Genomic DNA, 23,044 nt, shown 5'->3' on the forward strand with positions numbered 1-23,044 from the left:
ACGTTTATATTTTTCTCCTAACAGGTGTCATTGCATACCAGGAGTAGGAGTAGGCGGGATAAATCCAACAGAATCACTATAAAACTTCTTTTTCTCCTTCATCTTCATAAATTCATTTGTGTGTTATAGATTATTTGTATGTCTGTGTTCGTGAGTATGTGTGGTATAACTAAAAGACTGATTTTCATGAAGATAGTGGAAAAGTAATTGTATCAACTTCTAGTCACGCTATGTGGCTATTTGTAAAGTACAGTGTAAAAGGGAAGAAATCTTAGGAATCATCTAATATTTCACTTCACAGATAAAGGGATAACATCAGAGTGGTTAAATAACTTGACCAAGATCACAAAGCAGTCAGTGGCAGAACGAGGATGGAATTCAGTTCACCTGACTGTGTTTTATACAGTCTAGATTTGTAGTTTGTAATATAAGTGTGGCCATTTAAATTTAAATTTAAATTAAATAAAATTTTAAATCCAATTCCTAATAATTGCACTAGCCACAATTCAAGTGTTTAGTGGCCTCTTGCCTTAGTGGTTACTATACTGGATCTAGCAAAATAGACCACTGCCATCATTCCAGAAAGTTCTGATGGACAGTGTTGGTCTAGATAGAAAATAAGCCTGAATAGTAGATGAGTGTATATTATCATCCTAAATTTATGTCCTCCTTCTGCTGATCATGGGATATTTAAATGTTAGCAGCTAGTGTTTCTCAGCATTGTTGATTTAAAATAGGAAAAGCACTTACACTTTACTCAATAGAAATATTTTTTTACTGAGTGTAGTGTACAGTGATAGGCCTTTGTGAACCATAAATTTGTTTCCTTTATAGCACGCTAGGGAAGTGTGCTTAATCACAGAGGGCAGAGGAAGCCTGTTAATTTTTCCTTCTTTCCGGGTCATTTCCATTTTGAGTTCAGCAACAAGAAACAATTTATTAAATATTTAGAAGGGATGGAATGAGCTAATTTCAGCTCTGGATATCTGGTGAGAGGTGATAGAGTCTCTGTTTTGGGACCTAATCAGAACACAGATTCTCAAATACCTAGCTTTGTCTTTAATCTGAGGTGGTAGTTAATGCTCAATATTTAGTCTTGGGTCCTGGTTTTGTTAACCAGTGAAAAAAATGTATTACTTCTTTAATTTCCTGAGCTTTAAGAGACCTTCCTTACAGAGGTCATGGCTTCATAATCTTGAGAAACACCAATAAATGACTCATCCCTTTTACCCTCAAAACTCAGCACATGAGATGAATAAGTCAGAAAGAATTTATTCTTTTTAAAAAATAATTACTCCATTTAAAACTTTTAAATCAAATATTCACAAATTTCTCTAAAGACATGCCATGTTATTGATAGTCTCCAAAGTAGACCTGTTTTTAGAGGAAATAATGGAAATTGTTTAATAATAAGAATTTGAAATATAATAGAAATTATGGAATTATATATATAATTGACACAAAAATCCCAGATACTTAAAGAGAAACCACTGCCTCAAAACTGGGAACTCCTTTCGATGATAGAGGTATGGTGGTTTGAGTGGTAAAATGGTGGAGGAAATCCAGTAAATGCAATTTAATAATTTTTATATTCATTAATTCACTCTTTCAATTTAATCACTATTTACTTGCTAGGCCCTGACCTAGGTACTGAGGATGTAAAATATATGACCTGAAGAATTTGCTGCCAAGTCAGATAGATTTTATAAATATGTGAAATATTAAGATATAGCCAGTTGAAATGTGCTAGAGAAGCAAAGAGGATAAAAACCAGCTCTGTCTGGGTGCCTTGGAGAAGTCTCACAAAGGAAGTGAGTTATGACTGCTGAGCCTCGAAGAATTATTAAGAACTTCACGTGAAGACTAATAGGAGACTGCTTGGGAAAATATACATGATTAAGTGTGACTGAAGACAGAGTCCATGAAAGACTCAAAACAAGATATGAGGCTCTCCCATCTCAGCACTATCCCCCTCTTCCTTGTTTATGCTGTGTTCCTTCATACCCAGTTCAACTAAATCATTGGCTTTTACACTGAAAACATTTCAGCACACTCTCTTATATTCTAAACATTTCCCAATAGTTCCTAGTTTGGCATTTCCACACACTTAAGCTATGAAATCTGAATCTTGTAAAACATGACTTGAATTATACTCCAGACATACATATAATAGTGGCTAGAGTTTATGCTTCATGACCGCCCCTCATCAAGCATCCAGATAGAAAATGGAATTTTATATATCTTAAATGAATTCTTCCTAAGACAAATTTTCATTGTTTATTTCAAATTTCCTCCTACTCCTTATAAACCAGGCTAATGTGTTTTCTGATCTTGTGATGCATTTGACCAGGTTAATATTTTTCAAAAAGTTATAATTACAGTCTTTTATACCGCGTTCCTGAGAAATTCTGATACTAACATTTTATGACTCCAGAAGTTAGATGATATGTGTTATCATTCTTCCCTATAGAACCTGACTTTAATGTATTTTCTTCATTTCGCCTAACTTTTATTAAATCATGGAAAAATTCTTAACTCAAAAAGGAAATAATTTTAAATGGCTTAATAGTTTAGGGCTTCTATCCTCCCCTCCACAGATGGACCACCTCTTTCTTGTTCCCTGTGTTTTTTATTACAGAAGCTGGTTGTATATTCTTGTATCCAGAAATGACCAGCAGCTTTCAAAGCTTCAAATTTTACTGTTAGCCATCAGGGACACAACAGGAACTGTGTCCGCCCCCTGCTCACACAGAACATCATTTCCTAATAGCAGGCAACCAGAACTTGCCTTGAAACACCTCCCAAGAGGCAACCCAAAGCACATCATTTAGAAACTCTGCATCCTGTTTAAGTAATTAATACCTCAATCAAATTTGTACTAACGTCGGTGGTGTCAGAAGAATTCATTAATTTTTTTTCCATTCCATTTCATTTCATTTCCATTCCATGATCAAGCTTTTTTTTTTAATTAAAAAACTTTTTTTAATTAAAAAGTGTTTTTTTTTAATTTTTACAAACTGGAAAGTGCAGCCAATGCATAATGGTTATAGATACATCCATTTCTTCACTGTGTGCTTTGAAGATTAACTTAAGTTGATAATTCTAGCTATGGTTTGCATAATGGCTCTCTGAAGTACATTAGAGGCCTTGGACCTACATCCACATCCACATCCACAACACTTTCCGTATTAATGAGACTGTATAACTAAGATGATTTTTGCTTGGTTGTGTTAATGTAGAAGCCATGAACTGAATTCCTCCACTCATTCTTGCATTTAGAAGTAATCTCGAGGCTATTAGAGTATACCAGTAGTGTTAGAATGACTTGGGTAAATGCCAGGGCAAAAAATCTTCTCATGAACATCTTGAGACACTGTTGTCTATGGTACACGAAAAATTTGTCTTATTTTATGTATTTATTTATTCCTATCATTTTTATTATTCTCAAAGTAAATACTGTTGTGCTTACAAAAACCTATAAGGCCATACAAATATGATCTCCCTTCCCTGTCCATATTGCCACCTTCAGCTACCTACCTGTAGCCTGCTCAGTGTTCTTTAAACACACTTAGCCTGTGCCCATCTCTTGGCTTTTGTACTTGCTATTCCCTTGCCTAGAACATTCTTTTCCCTTCTAGATGCATGCCTCTGCCTGACCTCCTCCAGAGCGCTGTCCAAGAGGCACTTTATCCCTGAGGACTTCACTAAGTACGCCCCACACTTTACAATACTACCACATGTACTTCTCCTAATCCTTATTCCTGTTTGCTTTAGCACTTAACCACTTGACACACTTTATATTTTACTTGTTTATTTGTTTATTGTCTTTCTCCATTCACTAGAGTACGAAGTCTAGGATGGCATGCAGTTTTGTTTATTTTGTTCTCTGCTATTTCCTCAGCACCAAGAAAATTGCCTGACACTCAGTGGGTACTAGAAAACTATTAAGTGGATGAATTAATGAATGCAAAAGGATTCACTGAGCAATTACCATATGCCAGCTACTGTGCATGACAGAAGACATTTAGTGTGAAGAAAGAAGTAACCAGACAATTACAATACTGTTGGTAAATTCTATGAAGGAAGTGCTGTCATAAGGGTGCTTTGGAAAACAAAAGAAGGGAACCTAAGCCCATGCGTGGGGGCAATGAGCTCTGAATGATGGAATGGGTAAAGAAGAGAGGACCAACAGAAGGAAGTCCATTAGGAACAGACAGCCAGTGGTACAGAGTTGCAGAGATGTGAAAGCATGGCTTGTGTGGGAACCACCACTATTACAAAAGCTCTGACCTTTCTCAAAAGCTATGGAAAGCCATTGAAGGGTTTTCAGCAGAGGAAAGGTATGAACCAATTAGTCTTCTAGAAAACTCACTCAGGCAGCACTGTAGAGAGAGGTGGAAGGAGACGAAAGGCTGATTGGCCCTCAGGTAGACGCCCATCAACTATGTGGGAGAGAAGAGGGTTTGAACAAGGGCATAGTAATACAGCTGATGGAAAGGGCAGGATGGAGTGATTCTTGAGTAATTATCTGATGGGCTAGGAGCAGGAAGACTAAAAGATCACTCCCAGACCTGAATAACACACTTACTGGTAAGGCAATCACCAAATGAGGACTATCATATTTCTTTGACTTACTTGTTTACCATAGTCTACCTATTTTACATGATCTTTATATATGGAATCTAGCAGGGGTGAAGGTAAACAGGAAAGAATATCAAGTGTGCTGTCTAATTTATTTCTTGTTTATAAGTTTTGCATAGCTCTCCATGGTCTCTTCCATAGGATCACAAAAACCTTGGTTTAAATTTTTTTCTGCATCTAGATGAGTGATGTTATTACTCCGCACTTAGAATTTTTCAATGGCTCACTGGGTTTTTATCTTTCAAATACATCACCTAGAACCTGTACCTAAACGAGTGTATTTTAAGGTTTAAATTACAGTTTAACACGTTTGTAGTTAAAGAAATACAGTTTAATATGTAGAGATTCTATATGTTGTACAGTTTTTAATCTTGAGACATAGACACAGAAATTACTTTGAAAAATAGAAGAGATGAGATTATTCCCACTTAAATTGGTTCCTTACAAAGCATATGCAGATACAAAGGTGCCCACCAAGAAAATATCTAGAAAGCAACACTTTATTGATTAATAAAAGTAGAATTAAAAATATTGACCCTTTAGTTTAGAAAAATTGATTTGATCCAAACACAAGTCATGGAGATAATAATAATGGAATTATTTTTAAAATCTTAAAACACTAGAATAATTGGCTTTAATTTAGGAATCATAAAAGCACTAGTTTGACTAGTAAGTGATGATCTTACGACATTTTTATCTGAGCCATTATTCCAATGACTTTTGAGCACACTGAAAATATAAATAAGTTTAAGAAGGTTAGATGGTTAGTGAATGGTTCTATGGGATTTTCCCATAACCTTATTAATTTATATTTATAGTCAAAACCAGAAGATTATTCAAATGTGAATGTCTTAATCAACTGGTAGCAACATATTCTAACTTCAAAATCAATTTTTGATCAGTGAAGCTTTCATTGGTAAAGTTAAATTTAATGACCACAATGTCACAGATATATAATGAGATAATTAACTAAGGAAACTCAAAACACATACATATAAGCAAAATCTTGTTCAGCAAAATAACTCTTTGGGGTGCGCTCGTGCCCATGTACGTGTGTGTGTCTATACTTACTCAAATGTACGTCTGTGCCTTATATCCAGTTCCACTTTATTCCCACTCCCCTGCTAGTAACAGATGACACTCTCCTTGGCTTGCTACCATTTTTCCTGCCAGTGAATTCAAAGGAATATATGCACATTTTTGGTAGCTGAGAATATACCCTTGGCAACGTAGTTATGAATAATCCACAAGACATGTATTCACAATTCAAAGTTAATGTTACATTTTTAAAACTGCTTTTTTTTTAGAGTTTAGCAAGAATAGAAATAATTTCTTAACTGTGAAGAAAAAGTTTTTATTTATTTTCTCTATAGCTATCCTTTGATTTTCATGAAATACTGTGTTGAAATAGACAATTTAATTTTATGGATTTCACAGTTATGGGTAATCTCTCTAAATCTTTGATTTAATGTGATCATGCAACAGAGACAATATGCGAAAATACTGGATATGTTAGTCTCTAGTTAAAACACTTGATTTCGGAATTGCTCTGATTTCCTTTCCTGGGTTGTCCATCAGTGTACCAAGTTGTCAGCTGTACTGAACAATATTTTTTCAAGTGGCAAAGTTAAGTTTAAATGGGAAACAAACCTTTTTGAATTGAACATATACAATTCTCAGTCTAAACACTGAATTAATGCACCTTTTGTTATATGATTTCCTTTCTAACGTCAACATTTTAAGAAGTGAAATGCCCTGGAGACGCTTGGGAAAATGGAATGATAGACCATGATAAAACCCAAATCGTCTTCGACTGTCACATCTCCCAGCACTACAACTTCCAAATTCTGCCTTTACTTAGCATTAGCATTCACTTCCCAAACAATTTACCCAAGTGAGGGATGATTAAACCTGTTTATGTACTAAGGGGAAGGAACTGGTTTGAAGCAGGAGGCCCTGATACAGATGCAGGGATAATTGATGGAGAAAGATCCCCTAGGACAGAGGCAAGGATGGATTCCAGAGTCTACTGGATGAATCTTCCCACAGAGGAGTGTCTCTTTTCCCTCTGACATAGGAAGGAGGTCCACGTGGGTTTGGATTGATGAGAGACATGATGTTGAGGGAATTTACACCTGATAGCCTCTGTTTTCTCTGCAAAATCTGAAACAGGGAAAGTTTTAAATACAAGGAGTGAGATAGGGAAGGAGTATGTCTGACCGCGCAGATATGCCGGATAACAAGCTCATTAAGAGGCTGGTTGGTTGAGTAAATAAAAAAGGAACATACAAAGGTGATATTGCACAGTGCACTTTCAATAACCTACAGCTGATTTTATGAGGAAATTCTTATTCTTCCTGTGAGGATTACGAAATAATTTATGAGGAACAGATTCTCTGAATGTTCCTAAACATTGTGTATTTTTCATAAAAACTTATGAATGACTGATTCTCCCTCTAATGTGTACTCTCGTGCTTTCTTTAATGTTACAGAATATGACTTAAGATGCTGATTGTCTGAAATATCACACATTGAAAATAGGCTAGTAATTGGTAAGGTATAATGGAATACAGAGCTTGTTAACATGAAATGATAGAGTAAGCTAGCATTATAAAAAGTATAACTGTTAAAATATACTAAAATTAAAAGTGTTTTTGAAAGAATTAGAAAAATGCTTAATATTTTTTTTATTTAAAAATAGACATAAATAGAATTATAACTGTGTATCTTTGTGCTCTTTTCCACCATCCCAAAATTGTGCCTTGTTCTACATTAAGTGAAAAGGATTCCAATGCTGACTTTGTGGTTGAAAAACTGCCAAATCTGAGAACTGCCATATTTTCACTTTGTATGTAAATTTCCCCATTCATCTTCCTAAATATCATATTCTCCACCCCCCCCAACCCCCCGTATGGTAGGTTATCAACAGCTGACCACATCTTTTGTTCCTTTTCTGGTACACCTTAGGTGCTACAATTGATCTTGGCATCCCCTAGTTTGTAAACCAGTTTTTGTGTAGGTCAATTGGCCACATTTCATAAGAGGAAGAATGGAGTAAAACATGTTTCTTTGTGATGCTATTCAATTATTTCCTTTGCAAATCTGCTTACCGAAGTTTTGCAGACGCAGAAGTCAAATAACGTGCCTATTTGTTGGGGAACCGCACTGCATTTTAACTGCTTCTGGCAGCTACATCTCCAGCCTTCTAAATGAGATTGATGTGATAGATTTTCAGGTATTTGAAGAAACAGATGCTTGTAACAGCAAAGGTTCTTTTTTTAAAGGAAAAATCAGAATCTTATTGCATATGTTTAATGTTCTTCAAAAGAGAACAAGAGAGAAGAAAAGACCTATTGTGTACTTCCAACCAATAATTTTCGTTTTCCTCGATGTACAAAACATCAGCATATTTCTGCACAGCAAAGGGATCCTTTGCAGACCAGGACAGTTTTAATTGGTCGTTTAAGTTTAAATGGTTACATTATTATATTAATTGAATAGTTTTTCTTTTTTTAGGGTCCTCTGGGGCCTCCAGGACAAAAGGTAGAGTATAAACAGTACTGGGGAAGTAATTATGTTCACATTGCCTAATGGCTAGCATGAGAGGTGAATAGAATTAGCTACTGTAAGCCATGCCGAAGCAATCTGGTTTGTGCATTTTGCTTTCTAAAAATACAATCATATAATGTGAGCCATTAGATTTCTAATCAACTCCATTATAGAAAATCCAATATATCCAGAGTAAATTTTTTTAAGCTGTCTGCCCCGATTTTGTAGGTTATTGAACTTTTAATTAAAATAGTGGTAAAGCATTGTGACAAAACTTAGAATTTGAAGGGTCAAATGACATTGCAGATTGAATGCATCATCTTGCTCAAATATATTATTACCAAATGACCTTAGCACTGACCAGAACAAAAGATTTACTTGTTTGGTGGCTGTATTCTATTGGCCCACTAGTGTTTTCCTTTGCTTAGGTGACTTCCTGATTGTCATTTCTCAGTCATCAGAATTCACCATTACATTCTGATGGAAAGGGTCTAGTGCTTCTAAAATAACATCAGTACTACAGCAGTAAATATATCAATAGCAGGTAGATGGCCCACTGCCAACAAAATATCGCTAAGTCTCCATTCCCTGTTACAACTCCCACCTCACAATGGGGGCAACAGGGATATTTAACCTGCAGAAAACTAAAGAAAACAATTGTGTTACAACAGGTGGAAAAGTGATTATTCTTTATCTTTGGAATCCATCAAAGATAGAGACTTCTTATCCCCCAAGTGCTGGGCATGTGGCATCTGTTGAAACATAATCCTACAAACCAAGTTAAAGCCAATGAGTTGTGAGACAACTTGTGTATAAGAACACTTTGTCCTGTGCAATAATGTCTCTATTAAGCATGGTGTGAAATTGTAAAGCTACCCTAATCCACATGCAACCAGGATAAAATTACTGCCTGAGGCTTCAGGAAGTCTTTTAATGACCCACTCGATATAATTACCAAAAGCACTAAGGAACTTGCTATCTCAATTTGTTTTGCAAATAATAACTATACATATTTTTTCATAACTATGTTTTTAATAGACTTTCTCTCTCAGAGCAGTTTCAGGTTTATATTTACTCTTTTTTAAAAAAAAAAACCTTTTCCCATTATTACTAAAGAAATTTAATATTGTACATCAACTTAGGAAAATCTAGCGTGAGACAAAGAATAAACACATTTTATTTAAAAATGGTTTCTCCACAGCCTGAAAGGGAAATGACATCACTATTTTAAAACATTTGTTGGGGCGCCTGGGTGGCTTAGTTGGTTAAGCATCCAAATTTTGGTTTTGGCTCAGGTCACGATCTCATGGTTCGTGGGATTGAGCCCCACATCGGGCTTTGCGCTGACAGTGCAGAACCTGCTTGAGATTCTCTCCCTTTCTGTCTGCCCCTCCCTGTGCATGCACTCTCTCTCAAAATAAATAAACTTTAAAAATAAAGTAAAAAATAAAAATAAAAACATTTGTTAATGTTTCTATATCCAGGTAAATGTCATAGATTTTTTCAGGTGACATTAGGTTTCTTATCCTCAGTTCATCCCACCTGTGTCCAACCATTCATAATCACCCATACACATGTGCGTCCATGTCCCAGTGGGCATGCACATACACACACTTAACAATATTTGATGTACGGTTGTGTTATTCCTACTCCCTGTTTAACATTTGTAACACCTTTTCTAGTATTTAGGTGACATATTCACACTCACATGGCTTAAATGTACTCCCTGAAAGTCTGGGAGAAAATGCTTCAAATACAACAAACTTGAGTTTACAGTATGGATCTCCTTTTTGACTAATTATGGAACAAGTGATTATTATTTTAATTACCTTTTGTGTTATGGTATTTAAACTCATGAAATTCAAGAGTTACTGTTACTGCTAGGTTTTTGCAGATGGAACTAAACCAATCTGTTTCTTAAAAGCACCCAAGTTTAGAGCCAGATGTCCTTCTGATCACTGTAGATCTCAATTTGTGATGTGAATTTCTTTAAAATCATATTGGAAACATGGTTAAATTTAACTGCATAGTTTCTGGGAATGCTTGATAGTCTGTTTACATTATATATTTGAATACAGTGGATGAGATCTGAAAAACTTAGCCTCCCACACATGTTTTAGCAAGGTAAAGTTATGGCTGACATAACTAATAGAATATAAATTTAGACTTGAAATATTTTGTGATTACATCTACTTAATTCAATCATGTCTCTTCTTAGGGTTCTGTTGGAATGCCTGGAATTCCAGGGGTGAATGGTCAAAAGGTAAGTTCTATAGAATATTTTTGATGATTTTAGGGGGGTTCAAATCACAGAATTATTCTAGTCGGTAATGTTAGTAAAAAGTTTACATACTTATAAAAACATGACATATGCTTTTGAAATACGGGGACGTTATGGTGCAAAAGATCAAACTAATTTAATTTCTAATGATACAGTAAATAGAAACTCTTAGAAAATTTTCCATTTTACTTTGATAAGTTTTGTAGGAGATACAACTATGTCTCTCTTATAAATATACATGGAATAGGAAAAACTTTTTGTTTAACATTAATTGTGATAAACAAAATATGCCCAGATTATTCTTGTCATGACAAAAGTAACGTGTATTATTTCCTTCATTAACAAAAGTTATTCTTACAGAGGGAGCCTATTGGAATATTCTGAATCTTGGAGCAACCTCTTTTTACTGTTAAGAAAAATTAGGATTTAAATAGATTTGCCAAGCTCTGGTAGTACACTTTTATTGTTCTGTTAATAATGAGGGGAAAATAAAATAAGAAAACCCTGCAACTCTACATAGACGTGTGTGTGTGTGTGTGTGTGTGTGTGTGTGTGTGTGTGTGTGTATTCCTGCAACATACTTACTGGTTGGACAGAGAGCGTCTAGCATCATCCCACAGGTGGGTCTTGCTCCCCAACAGTTCTGACTGGCTTTTCAATCTAAAATCTCTACAGAGACCAGGAAAGCCATAATGGCGGCTAACAAAGCCAGTCTACCAGGAGCCAGGAGCTGAACTAGGGACTTTCTTGCCTCCCTCAGAGTTTTTGGACTGGCCCTGTAAAATCTTATGACCCATAAGCTGTGTTCAACAGAGAATTTTAAATCCATGCACTCTGGATTAAATTCTGAAAACATAGTGAGCCCAATGCTTACAGACAGAATAGTCCTATTAGTGACCTTTCCCATTTTGTCCATCTTTTCTTCTCTAATAAGACATTAACAATCACTATTTAAAACCTATTGAGTGGCTAGCAAAAGGCATGAGTCTGCCACATAGAGGCCACATGAATTTTGGCCAAGTCCTTGAATTCTTTGGCCTCAGTTTCCTCATCTATAAAAGGGAGACAATAACAGTTTCTACCTGTTAGGGTCAATATGAGGATTAAATGGTAAGTAGACATGAAACCTTTATGACAGTGTTTGATTTTATAATTAAACTTTTCCTTCATTTTATTTTAAACAAATCCTGGAAATTTGACCTGTGTCTTAAAAGAGGCTTGCTGCTTCCAGAATTACTCAATTCCTAGTGAAATTAATGTCCTCATCCAAAGCTTATGGTATCCTTTAGTCCACAGCCAAGCACTGTGCAGCTATCAGCACTGAACTGCCCAGGTCACTGCTCTATTTTCCACTTAATAAAATGTATGTCTGTTTGCTTCACAAATCCTGGTGAAGAGCAAAGATTAACTTTCTATTTAGAACATTGCAGATCATGGAAGGAAACATAAAAATTTGAAAGTATATTCACTCTCAGATGGATTTTAAAATTACTTAAGTCAAGATAATATTTACAGAGGACAAAATATAGATATAACAGAAATGTATTTTAAATTGTAAAAAACAAAGCTTGTACACCTAATGTTTTGCTTTCTCTTCTCTGCTTTTCTTTTTTTTCAACTTTGAGGCAATCATGAAAATTTATAGAAACCTTTAACCTGAAACAAAACAACTTTAAAACTGTCACATATATGTTTATGAAGACCACGTATTCTTTATTTTTGCAGAGGAAATATGCAATTTCCTTAGCAAGAGAAAGGAATGTGACATTTTCTTGTCCTAGTCACCAAGTTTAAATTATATTTCAAGGAAATAGACAGTTAATATTTGCAGTTTTATGTCTTGTTATACATCTTTGTGGCATTTTAAAGTGTTTTCTATAAGGCCTAGGGAAGTTAAATAATTTCACACTTTTATTAAGGTATTAGCAAAATGTAGCTTAAGATTGTTTTTTCTTACTCCATGGGATTTAACCTAAAACTTTGCGAATGAAATTTCTGTTAATGCTAGTCATTATCTAATATTTGCTATATCATCTTTAGGAAAATAAAGTGCAAAAACTATGAGTCCCTTTCATTGAAATAGCAGATCATTGAGACAGTAAAAAAAAAAAAAGCTGGAAATAGAGTAATAATTCTGTACTTAAGCATATGAAATGTGTTTTGGATCTCTATAATTTGTTTTTCTAAGAAAAGAGCTTACAATGATATAATTTTTTAAAGCACCTAAATGTTCTCAAACTGTCTTAAGAAAATATTTTTTCCTACATCACAATTTCATTTTTCCAAAGAAGTACTTTTGTTGCTCAGAAAATAGTTTTCAGATGATTAATGAAGATCTGATTTCTAAGCCATCAGAAATACAACAAATAACAACTATAAGATAGAAAGATTTTTTCCTTATAAAAAAGAAAGAAAAGTAAACTGTTTTAAGAATATATTTTGTTTGTTTTCCATCCATTCAGATTGACAAAACTGGTGATTGGCTTTGGCCAATAAACTTGGTAGTGAGTTGTTGTTTTTTTACACTATTTTCCTTCAAATATTGGCACTGTAACTGCTAATCTAAATATTTCCTATTTTTGTAATGTCTTCCAGTTATTCAGATTGTATTAGGAGAAAGGACTTACATAAGCAGGAACATGGCATTAAACCCTAATCTAGCTCTTTCTGGCATCACAATCCACAAAGGGCTCCCAAGTATCCTTCTGTGAAATGTGTGGTAGGAAAAAGTGTGGACTCTGCAGTCAGAGAGAGAATGCTTCAGATCCTCATCTTCATTTGGACAAGTTACATAATGTTTCTAAGGCTTGGGTGTAAAATGTAAACACAGACCTTGCAGTATTAACCAGATAATGTCCCTAAAGTGAACGTGATGTTATAGAAGCTCAGTGCATGTTATCAAGTATCTATAGTAGCAGTAGCAGTAGTAGGAGTAGGATTGTGCTAGAAGGATTTCAGCAAATGAGTCCTAGGTTTATCCTCCAGCAGGGAGCAGAAGCCAGCTGAATCATGATAGGAAGAATATGAATATGCAAACAGACCCAGGAAGGTAAAATCTTTCTCTGTCCCCCGGCTCTCTCTCCACTCACCTGCCCAGGAGCGCTGTCCTGGCAGCAGGATGCCCTGTGCGTTCACCTCATGTGCAGCCTTTGAAAGACCCTTTTCCTGTCGGGGCTCAAGGCAGTTTCATTTGTAAAATGAGAGCTGTACTAATTTGTTTCTAAGTCTCTAAGAGATAAAGTCACCCGTGTCTCATTTCCAATTCAACCAGCTTCTAGCATTCTCTGTTCCCAATTCTGCAAGCTGTTGTTTCCATAATTTAGATTTGTTGCCAGCAGCCAAAGTAGTTGGGGCACAGTTAATACTAAGTCTCACCTAAAAACATGAAATGTTATCCTCTTCTTCTCAGCTAATCATATTGGACACAAAAATTTTGTAATTCTCAAGAATAGATCTTGTTGGTTAAAGGTATAATTAACATTTTGTTTGTGGTCCAATATTCATTATCCCTGTCTCTCTGTCTCTGTCTCTGTCTCTCTCTCATACATACACACACCCACATGCATATATGAAGACATGTATATCTGAACATTTCCAAATTAAACCCTACTCCTCAGATATACTGGAGAAGTGGGAGATTTTAAAAATAATTTGGTAGTAGAACTGTCTTTTAAACTGAAGAATCCTTTGACAAAATAAATTGCTGTCTATAATTTTTGTATATGTATGTCTGTGTGTATCAGAACTTTTTAAATCTCAGCTTTTATTAGGTGTTATTATAACCCTATATTTTTTACCCTTTCCATATTTTCACATTAATTGGCACTCATAAAAACAAATCATCATAATGACAGTTTACTTGCATAACAATCAGTGCCCAGCACTGTGCAAATGCCATCAAAGAGGAGATCTAGGGACAAAGACAGAGTACTTTAAAAATCTAATTGGTGCAGTTAACACCCTTGTCTGTTTGTTACTATGAAAATAATGATAAAGATTTTCAGGATTAAAAACCAATGGTTTTGTTTAAGCAAGCTAGAATTTTTCTCAGGCCCCAGATTCCTAGAGATCGTTTCCAAAACAAAAGACAAACATCAGAAGATCTTGTTCACGTATTTTTCAAATATTTTCTAGAATTTATTATTTTTGTAACTTCAAAACATAATATAAATAAAAAATGATGTTAGCGTATCATCTATGAATCTATCTCAGATGGCTATGTGATTTTTAAGGAACATTAAATTTTAATTAGTTTATAGTTATGGTATTTAGAGTTCCTTTTCATCTCTTATCCATGGGTCTCACAGTTCTTCACTGACATTAATCCTCACAGCATACTTCTAATGGCATTTTTATTGTAAGTATATTTAGAGAGCAGATAAATTGAAGCTCTCAGACTTCCAAAGGTCAAGTCATTTATTCAAGTCTATTAAGTGGGCTATTCAATGAACTCAGTATTTTTTATTCTTGATTCACTTACTTTAACAACTAAATACACTCTTTTCTTTGGCTGCCTTGGATCTAACATTAGATAGTCTGAATTAAATTCCTGAAGAATTTGAATATATTATGTTCTGTTTGTTTTCTGGTTGGTTAGCTTAAGATTTTTCTATCACAGAATTTACTCAGTTATCCATTATCCAATACAGTTGTGACTTTCCAATTTTAGACTTTAAGAAAAGATATTCAGAGTAAATGAAATAAGTGATTTCTGATTCCAGATTAATGAATAATTCAGGGAAAGTATCTTACAGCAATTCAATCATGTTGCAGGTTAAAGTTGAGACAAATTATTTTTATTAATTTTTCTATTTCCTACAGTTAGCAATTATGTACCTTAGAATTCTAAGAACGCATGGCTTTTTTCTCTAGTAATTATAACAATAAGATGCATCCTTTCTTCTTAAAGAAATATCATCATTTTCCTATTACAGGACATCCCAAGTAGTCAAATCACTTCATCCCTGAATGTGGTTCGTACATTCTCAGGCATTTTTATATATAAGCTTACTCTTAAAGAGACTTTTCATTCAATTTTACTTGTTAAGTGGAACAAACAGTGTTTCTATTCTTTATGTAATTAACTTTGAGTTCCTTTAAAGAGGAGTGATAAGTTAGTTATAAGAGGTAGTTTAATGTTGACTTGAAATAAATCAAGTGTAGTGAAGATTTTTTAAAACTACTTTCCCCCTGACTTCTTTTCGGCATGTTACTTTAGAATTTGATAATAATTATCATTCTACTAAATTCTGTTATTCCACTAAAATATTGGGAGAGGGGAGGAACAAAACGTGAGGGATGGGATTCCTAGGAAAAGGGGTGTAAGGGAAGGCAAGCTACTCACAGGCTGTTGCAAAACAAACAATAAAGCAAACGTGTTTGAATTATGATGTCATCAAGTCCACTTATTTTCCATTTTAATTGAAAAGAGTATGTTTTGTAGAAAGGATCACAAAAATGCTGATTTACTAGATCTGATTCACTTGCATACATAATCTGGGAAAGCTTTTTTTTTTTTTTAAACTTCCCATAAATGTATCCACAGATTCACTTGCTGATTTTTTCAATCATCCGTTCAGCCCTTACTCCTAAGTGCCAGGCACCATCTGAGCACTGACATTAAAGCTGTCTCTGCCGTCATGGAATTTGCACCCTAACTGGGGATGGGGACATTGAATGAACAGTTACACTAAAAAACGGTTACATTGCAGTATGAATGTGGCATAGTAGCATAGGGCAGCCCGGCCTAGTGCATAGGGCCAACTAATGCTTCTCTGAATAGGTAAGTGACTATAAGTGAGACCTAACAGGTGAGCGGCGTTTGGCAAGGGGAGAGAAACTACCTCTATGGTGCAGTACTTACAAATTAAATTGCAGACCACCTTGGTCTTAGAATTTGGTTTCTAAAACACTGTATGATCAACTACTGTGGGGCTTTTGTGTTCATCATGGTCTACCTTCTCTCCAAGCTTATGACCTTTAAAATATTAAATCAATGTAAGCCACAAAGCCTGTTCTTGTGTCATAAGCTCTGACCTCTAAATGGTACTCTGGATTTTGGAAACTTGTATTAAGAATAAGGCTGCAATGAAATAATGTATTGTGACAATCCTAACAGGTTAGCATCTACCCAATTCCATCTATTTGATACAAGCCCACATTGTCAAATGGATAGTAACCATTTTCCAACTGTGAGATAGCATCAGTGGGATTAATTTATGAGAAATCGAATTTCTTTCAGGATTCCCTTCTCTGCCTTCTCGCCTAATGCAGACAACACAAGCGTGCAGTTTATAGTAAATACTAACATGTATTCAGCATTTACTGTCAGGCACTGTCCCTGGTGTTGTGTGCAGAATAGCTCACTTATTCCTCAAAGCAATACTATGAAGGGAGAACTAGCATTTTCTCCTCTTTATTAATGAGGAAATGGGAGCGCAGAAAGGATAAATATTTTGTCCAGAGTTACCGAGGTGTTTGTGATGGAGTTCAGCATCAAAACCAGACAGTCTGATCTGACTGCACAAGACTCTGGTTCCACCATTGAGAATGAGGATCTTAAATTCAGAATATTATTTGTATGACCTTGGGCAAGTTACCTACCTTCTCTGAACCTTAGTGTCTTCGTTTATCAAATGAAGATTATAATATTTACCTCAAAATTGAATCAGAAAAAATAAAGTAATAAATGTAACTTTTAAAAAATATGTTAAATATTTTTAAATAAAATATTAAATAAGGACAGACTATGTTCCTCTCTGTTTTAGGGGCATTAATAACTCCATGACTCAGAAGTCTCCTGGGTGTATAAGCAAATGTTAGTAAGAACTATTATTTCTTTCTACGACTCTTCAAAGGACTTTAGAATTTTTCCAGTTGGACATAACCACTTAACATTTCTATTAATAATTAGACACATTCTCTTCCCAAGAAAAAAAGGGAATTTATCACTCAAACTATACATAGATCATTAAGAACTATGCTTTAGGAAAGAAGAAATTAGCTGGGTTTTAAAACTTTAAAAAACGGATATATTATTGAAGGCACATTATGTTGCAAGTCCTAGAATACTTAACAGAACTACTTTTGAAAAATAAAGGTGTTCCTTGGTCAGAGAACTTGAAAGTCTGGCACTGATGAGGGATTCAGCTTTGCTTTGCTCTGGCAACTAAACCTTATCACTGAGAATCCAGATTCTTTCCTGTCTTCGCCCCGGCCTCCTGGCTGTGGCCTTCACCCTAGCGCCTGCTCTCCCCTTGGTTGCTGGGTGGCTGCTAGTCACGCCTGGGGATTCATTCTTTCCTACCAACATGCAGAGCATGAATGAGTGTTTTCCCCCAAACATCCCACAAAACTTGGGAGTTTCTGTGTAAGTGGGCACACAGAGGTCATGGCCTCTCCCTCCTTCCCTGCCTATGAAAATGCCAGACGCTGATTAGCTACTACCACTGCGATTTCTTTTCTAGCCGTCCCAGTTCCATGGGAAGTTGCAAGAATTGTCACTAATTGTCTAAGTTAGAAGAGATTTGTGTTAACACAAGGAAGCGGAACAGCTATACTATATCTGATTTATCCCAGTGCCAAGAAACTCTTCCACTTCACACAACCCCCTTTATCCTATTTTGATTATTTCTTCCCCAAACAGAAGACTTTGTTCTTAATCTTTTTTTCCCCATGAAAGTACACACGGTGAATAATTTTATATATATGGAAAAGACAACCCTATGTGGCACCGTGCTCTCTGGCTGGTGTTTGCTCATTTTGGTACCTTTTATAAGTTATTTCAAAATGAAATGCTGGATGGTGTTTCCTTTAGACCCACGCAAGCAGTGATTCTCATCTTGCCTGTTCTGTTCTTCCTGTGTGACCCTCCCCACAGTGTGAGGGGTCCACAGGGCCAAGGAGGCATGCCTACTCAAAGCCCAATCTCCCCACTTCTGAATCCTGTCCCAGGCACCTACGACCCAGGAATTCCTGCCCCAACTGTCCTGATTCTACTTTCAATGCCTGTATTGGTCTCTTCTCCAGGTCCATATTCCCATGAGTAACCACAAACTGGTGTGTGCACACCAGAACCTGTGTATGACCTTGGAGCAGCTATCGATAGGGAGCTGTGGGCAAAGCTTGCAGGCTGTGATATTCACACACAACCCCCAGGCCCTTGCTGGTGAATAATAGGACTAGGGTTGAGAAGAGAAGGGAGGATATTAGCCCTGTGGGGTCATCCATGTGTACTTCTGCCCAAACCTGACCTTCAAATCGTAGGGGTGTGCTCAAGGCACGTGATTTTCATTTATGTAAATTTCACCCAAAATTTACATTAGCTGTTTTCTGTGAGCACTAAATTCTTAGCTATCTCTTTGCATCCGAATTTCTTTGTTCAAATTGTATTTTGTACATTTATGTCTACATTAGCAGTACAGAAACTAAAAAGTCACTAGCAGACTTATTTCTGAAATAGTCCATACCATAATATTATTGCCATGTTTACTTATTTTACAGTTTTAGACATTTGTATTTATTTATTTTTTTAATAAAGTTTATTTACTTTTTTTGAGAGAGAGAGAGAGAGAACACAAACAGAGGAGGGGCAGAGAGAGAGAGGGAGAGAGAGAATCCCAAGTAGGCTCCACACTGTCAGCACAGAGCCCGATGTGGGGCTCCATGCCCAGAACCCTGAGATCATGACCTGAGCCGAAATCAAGAGTCAGATGCTTAATGGACTAAGCCACCCAGGTGCCCCATAGACATCTGTACTGTTTTTAAAAAGCATAATGAATGTTTGGTTACTAGGTTTAATTTAGTTATGACTTTAATCACTTTAAGACCCATTTCAGGAAATTTTCTGAAATAGAATGTTTTTATTAAGCTGCTAGCTGATAGACCTGTCAACTTTCTACTCATTAGTATTTGTATTACCAATGTGGACAAGAGAGATTCTAATTTTAGGAAGTGATTTTACTGATTAGATAAACAAGACAGAGCCCTCTACAGGACACATAACCAAACCCACCCAGGTTTTCTGGGTGTTCTTTGACCAAGTTACAAAGCTTCCTCTGCCTTTGCGCAAGAAGGAGGAAAAGAATTAGAGATTGAGCATGCAAGCAGAAGCCTTTTAGAAACTTCTAAATCATTTTACATTAGAGAGAGTGAAGCTGAATGCACAGGGTGGTCAAGGAAGGAGGAAGGTGAGATGGAAAGGGGAGATGAAGAAACCAGCCAGATGAGGAAAACCACCTGCTCTGTGATGTGACACCTTCCCAGGAACACCAGATATTCAATCCTGAACTCACAAAAGGCCTGAGGAGAGTAGGGTTCTGGAGGGAACTGGTGAAGAAAACTGACTAAATCCATCTGAACTGGTCTGGGGCAAAACAGAGATGAACCCCAGCAGAAGGGTCATGGGGAGCCTATCACGACTTCCTTCACCTGTGAAATCGGGCCTGGAGCCAAGTTTAATCAGGTGTCTGAGGAATAAGGAATCACCAGGTGACATCCATAGTCCAACAACAACAACAAATAATAATAATAATAATATGTGGGTATCATGATTTCAAGAAAATTTTCTTTTTTTTTTTTAAATTTTTTAACCTTTATTTATTTTTGAGACAGAGGGAGACAGAGCATGAATGGGGGAGGGTCAAAGAGAGGGAGACACAGAATCTGAAACAGGCTCCAGGCTCTGAGCTGTCAGGATAGAGCCCGACGCGGGGCTCGAACTCACGGACTGCGAGATCACGACCTGAGCCGAAGTCGGACACTTAACCGACTGAGCCACCCAGGCGCCCCAAGAAAATTTTCTAAGTAAATGAGGTACCTCGTTTACCTGAGGTAAATGACCACACATACAAGCTCCGAAAGAATCTCGTGGGAACTTTGGACGACATGATAATTCATGGAACCAGCACTGCACCAGCTACTGCTCACCCTCCATTTGAGGCACAGGGGTGCACGAAGGAGCAGAGAGAAGAATATATGGAAATACATAGAAGGGCCAGTCTCTGTACCCACAGGCAGAACTGTGGCAGCCTTTGGTGCTCTAGGCACCTTTCCTCTGACAGAGTACTGGAAGAGCTCAGGAACATGAGCCCCTTGGAAGCCATGAAAGTTTTGCTCATTCAAGGCATCCTGCCCCTCACAGGACTCCTTCCCCCAATGCACCCCACCCTTCACTTACCCCAAGCTGTTCCTTTGCTCTTCAGTTTTGATGTTTCAGACTAACCTACATGACTGGAGAGGTCACTGTTGGGTTAACATCTCTCCCATCTTTTTCCTGGGTCCCCTTCTCTTTTCCCACCATTGCCTGCCTTGCTGTAGCTGAGACAAAGAGCCATGTCTTGCCACCATGCTTACAGGTTTTTCCAGTTTCCTAGAAGAGAAGTCTTGCTGTCTCACTCTCTCCCCAGGCCTATAAGCTGCACATCTTAATGTGGGCTTAATGTGTTTGCTTCTCCTGTATTCATTCCTTTCTCCAACATATATGTACTGAACAATTATTGTGTTTAAGGTACCATTTCCAGGCAGTGTCGAAAGAGGAATGAACAAAATAGAGCAAGTTCATATTTTAGGGTGGTGAGGGGGTAGGGCGGGAAATAGGGTCACCAAATAGTATACAGGATACCCAGTTAAATTTGACTTTCAGATAAACAACCCCTAATTTCTAATACGACTATGTCCTGTTCAGTGTTTGGAATATGCGTAAGTTGAAAATTGTGGTGTTTATCTGAAATTGAAATTTGAGTAGACGTCCTGTATTTTCTTTCTGAAACGCGGCATTCCTAGTAGGGGTGACAGATTTGAAACCTAACGAGTATACCTGGTGTGATAATTACTGCAACAAAGAGAATAAAGTCAGACAGTGGGCCTAGGAAGCGGTGGTGCCATGGTGTTGAGGTATCCAGGCAACCCCTGTGATGGGAGACATTTGAGCCGAGGCTGAAGGAGGTGACAGGTGTACAGAATGGCACATGACTTTTCTAGAACATTAAAAACATTTAAAGATCGGGGCTAGAACTTTTATGCTATAGTATCGTGCTGTAAAATGCTATGTTTCTATAAATTCCAAATCTGTAGGTCATTTTGTATCCACCTTCGCCCAAGTTTGTGTTCATACTCATTTGTCATTAGGAAACTAGAGTAGAAAACTAAACTAGAGTAAACTAGAGAGAAAAAATAGGAGTGGAGAGGGGCGCCTGGGTGGCTCAGTCGGGTAAGCGTCTGACTTCAGCTCAGTTCATGATCTCGCAGTTTGTGAGTTTGAGCCCCACGTCGGGCTCTGTGCTGACAGCTCAGAGCCTGCAGCCTGCTTCAGATTCTGTGTCTCCCTCTCTCTCTGCCCCTCCCCTGCTCATGTTCTGTCTCAAAAATAAATAAAAACATTTTTAAAAAATTAAAAAAAAATAGGAGTGGAGAGCAGAAACCCCATTTTCTTGACTTTTCCCCAAACGGTTATATCTAAATTTATTTACTTTGAAAGAAAGAGAGAGAGAGCACAAGCAGGGGAGGGCAGAGAGACTGAGAGACAGAACCCAAAGGTGCTCTGCACCATCAGTGCAGAGCCCGATGTGGGGCTCAAACTTCTGAACCATGACATCATGACCTGAGCTGAGATCAAGAGTTGGACACTTAATGGACTGCGCCACCCAGGCACCCCTTCCCCAAACAGTTGTATCTAAAAGTCCCTGTTGGGTGTCTCACTACTTTCAAAGAATCCTCCTCTACCGAGTGCTATGTACCCAATTGCTGCCAAAGCCATTGAGACCCTGAAGCCTTATATAAGGGACAGCCACTTCGCACCATGACTGCCTGCAGAAGGGGACTAAATGTCTGTTCTGCTCACTCCTCAAGCCTTTGAGATCTCTCTGTGCACTGTGACAGTCAACAAAAAAGGTCCAGTACACTTCAGTGTTTCATATGGGTTATCAGTGACCATTAGTCTTTATTTTACTGCCTGTGCACACCAACACCCCAACCTCAGAAGTAGGAAGACGGCCTTAAGACTGATGCTATGTTCGCAGCATAAGGAGAGTCAGTGATATTATATCACTGTGACTGTTGTATGCTGACAGATCGTAGCTACACTTATGTGAGCATAGCATGACCTATAGAGAAGTTGAATGACTATGTTGTACATCTGAAACTAATATGATGTTGTGTGTTGACTGTACTCAAATAAAAAAGTTAAAAAATAAATTAAAAAAATAAGCCTGAGGAAGAGCTAAAAATCCCAGAAAAAAAAAAAAAAAAGACCAATGCCATGTTCTGATCAGAATAATTCTTTCCACCCATTACTGGTCCACATTCTTTGTAGTTATTTTCCTCTTCTGTTTGGATGAGTTCTTTTTGAAAATGCAGTACTTAAACAAAATCAGTTTTGACAAGTGAATGTAAAATTATATTATGCTGAAAATTTTAAGCTACAGCTCATTGTAAATTCCCATTGCCAGAATAGAAAACAATTGCCATCAGGTAAGCAATATTATCACTAAATGACCTACTTCTCTTTAACACTCAGTCTCATAAGACAACTGCATTCCTTTCTTTCAGTATTCTTTCGAGTTGACCCTGATTAGC

General features: G+C 36.9%; 1 protein-coding gene across 1 annotated transcript in view; it reads left to right on the forward strand.

The window, feature by feature from the left end:
* COL25A1 (collagen type XXV alpha 1 chain) overlaps positions 1-23,044 on the forward strand; it is a 460,013-nt gene that overhangs the window by 348,630 nt on the left and 88,339 nt on the right. Inside the window, exons 11-12 of the mRNA XM_053217073.1 lie at positions 8,158-8,184; positions 10,409-10,453. Of these exons, the coding sequence (XP_053073048.1) occupies positions 8,158-8,184; positions 10,409-10,453 (72 nt within the window). The remainder of the gene's footprint in view (positions 1-8,157; positions 8,185-10,408; positions 10,454-23,044) is intronic.

The sequence above is a fragment of the Acinonyx jubatus genome, chromosome B1, assembly GCF_027475565.1.
Source record: "Acinonyx jubatus isolate Ajub_Pintada_27869175 chromosome B1, VMU_Ajub_asm_v1.0, whole genome shotgun sequence".
NCBI classification, from domain to species: Eukaryota; Metazoa; Chordata; class Mammalia; order Carnivora; family Felidae; genus Acinonyx; species Acinonyx jubatus.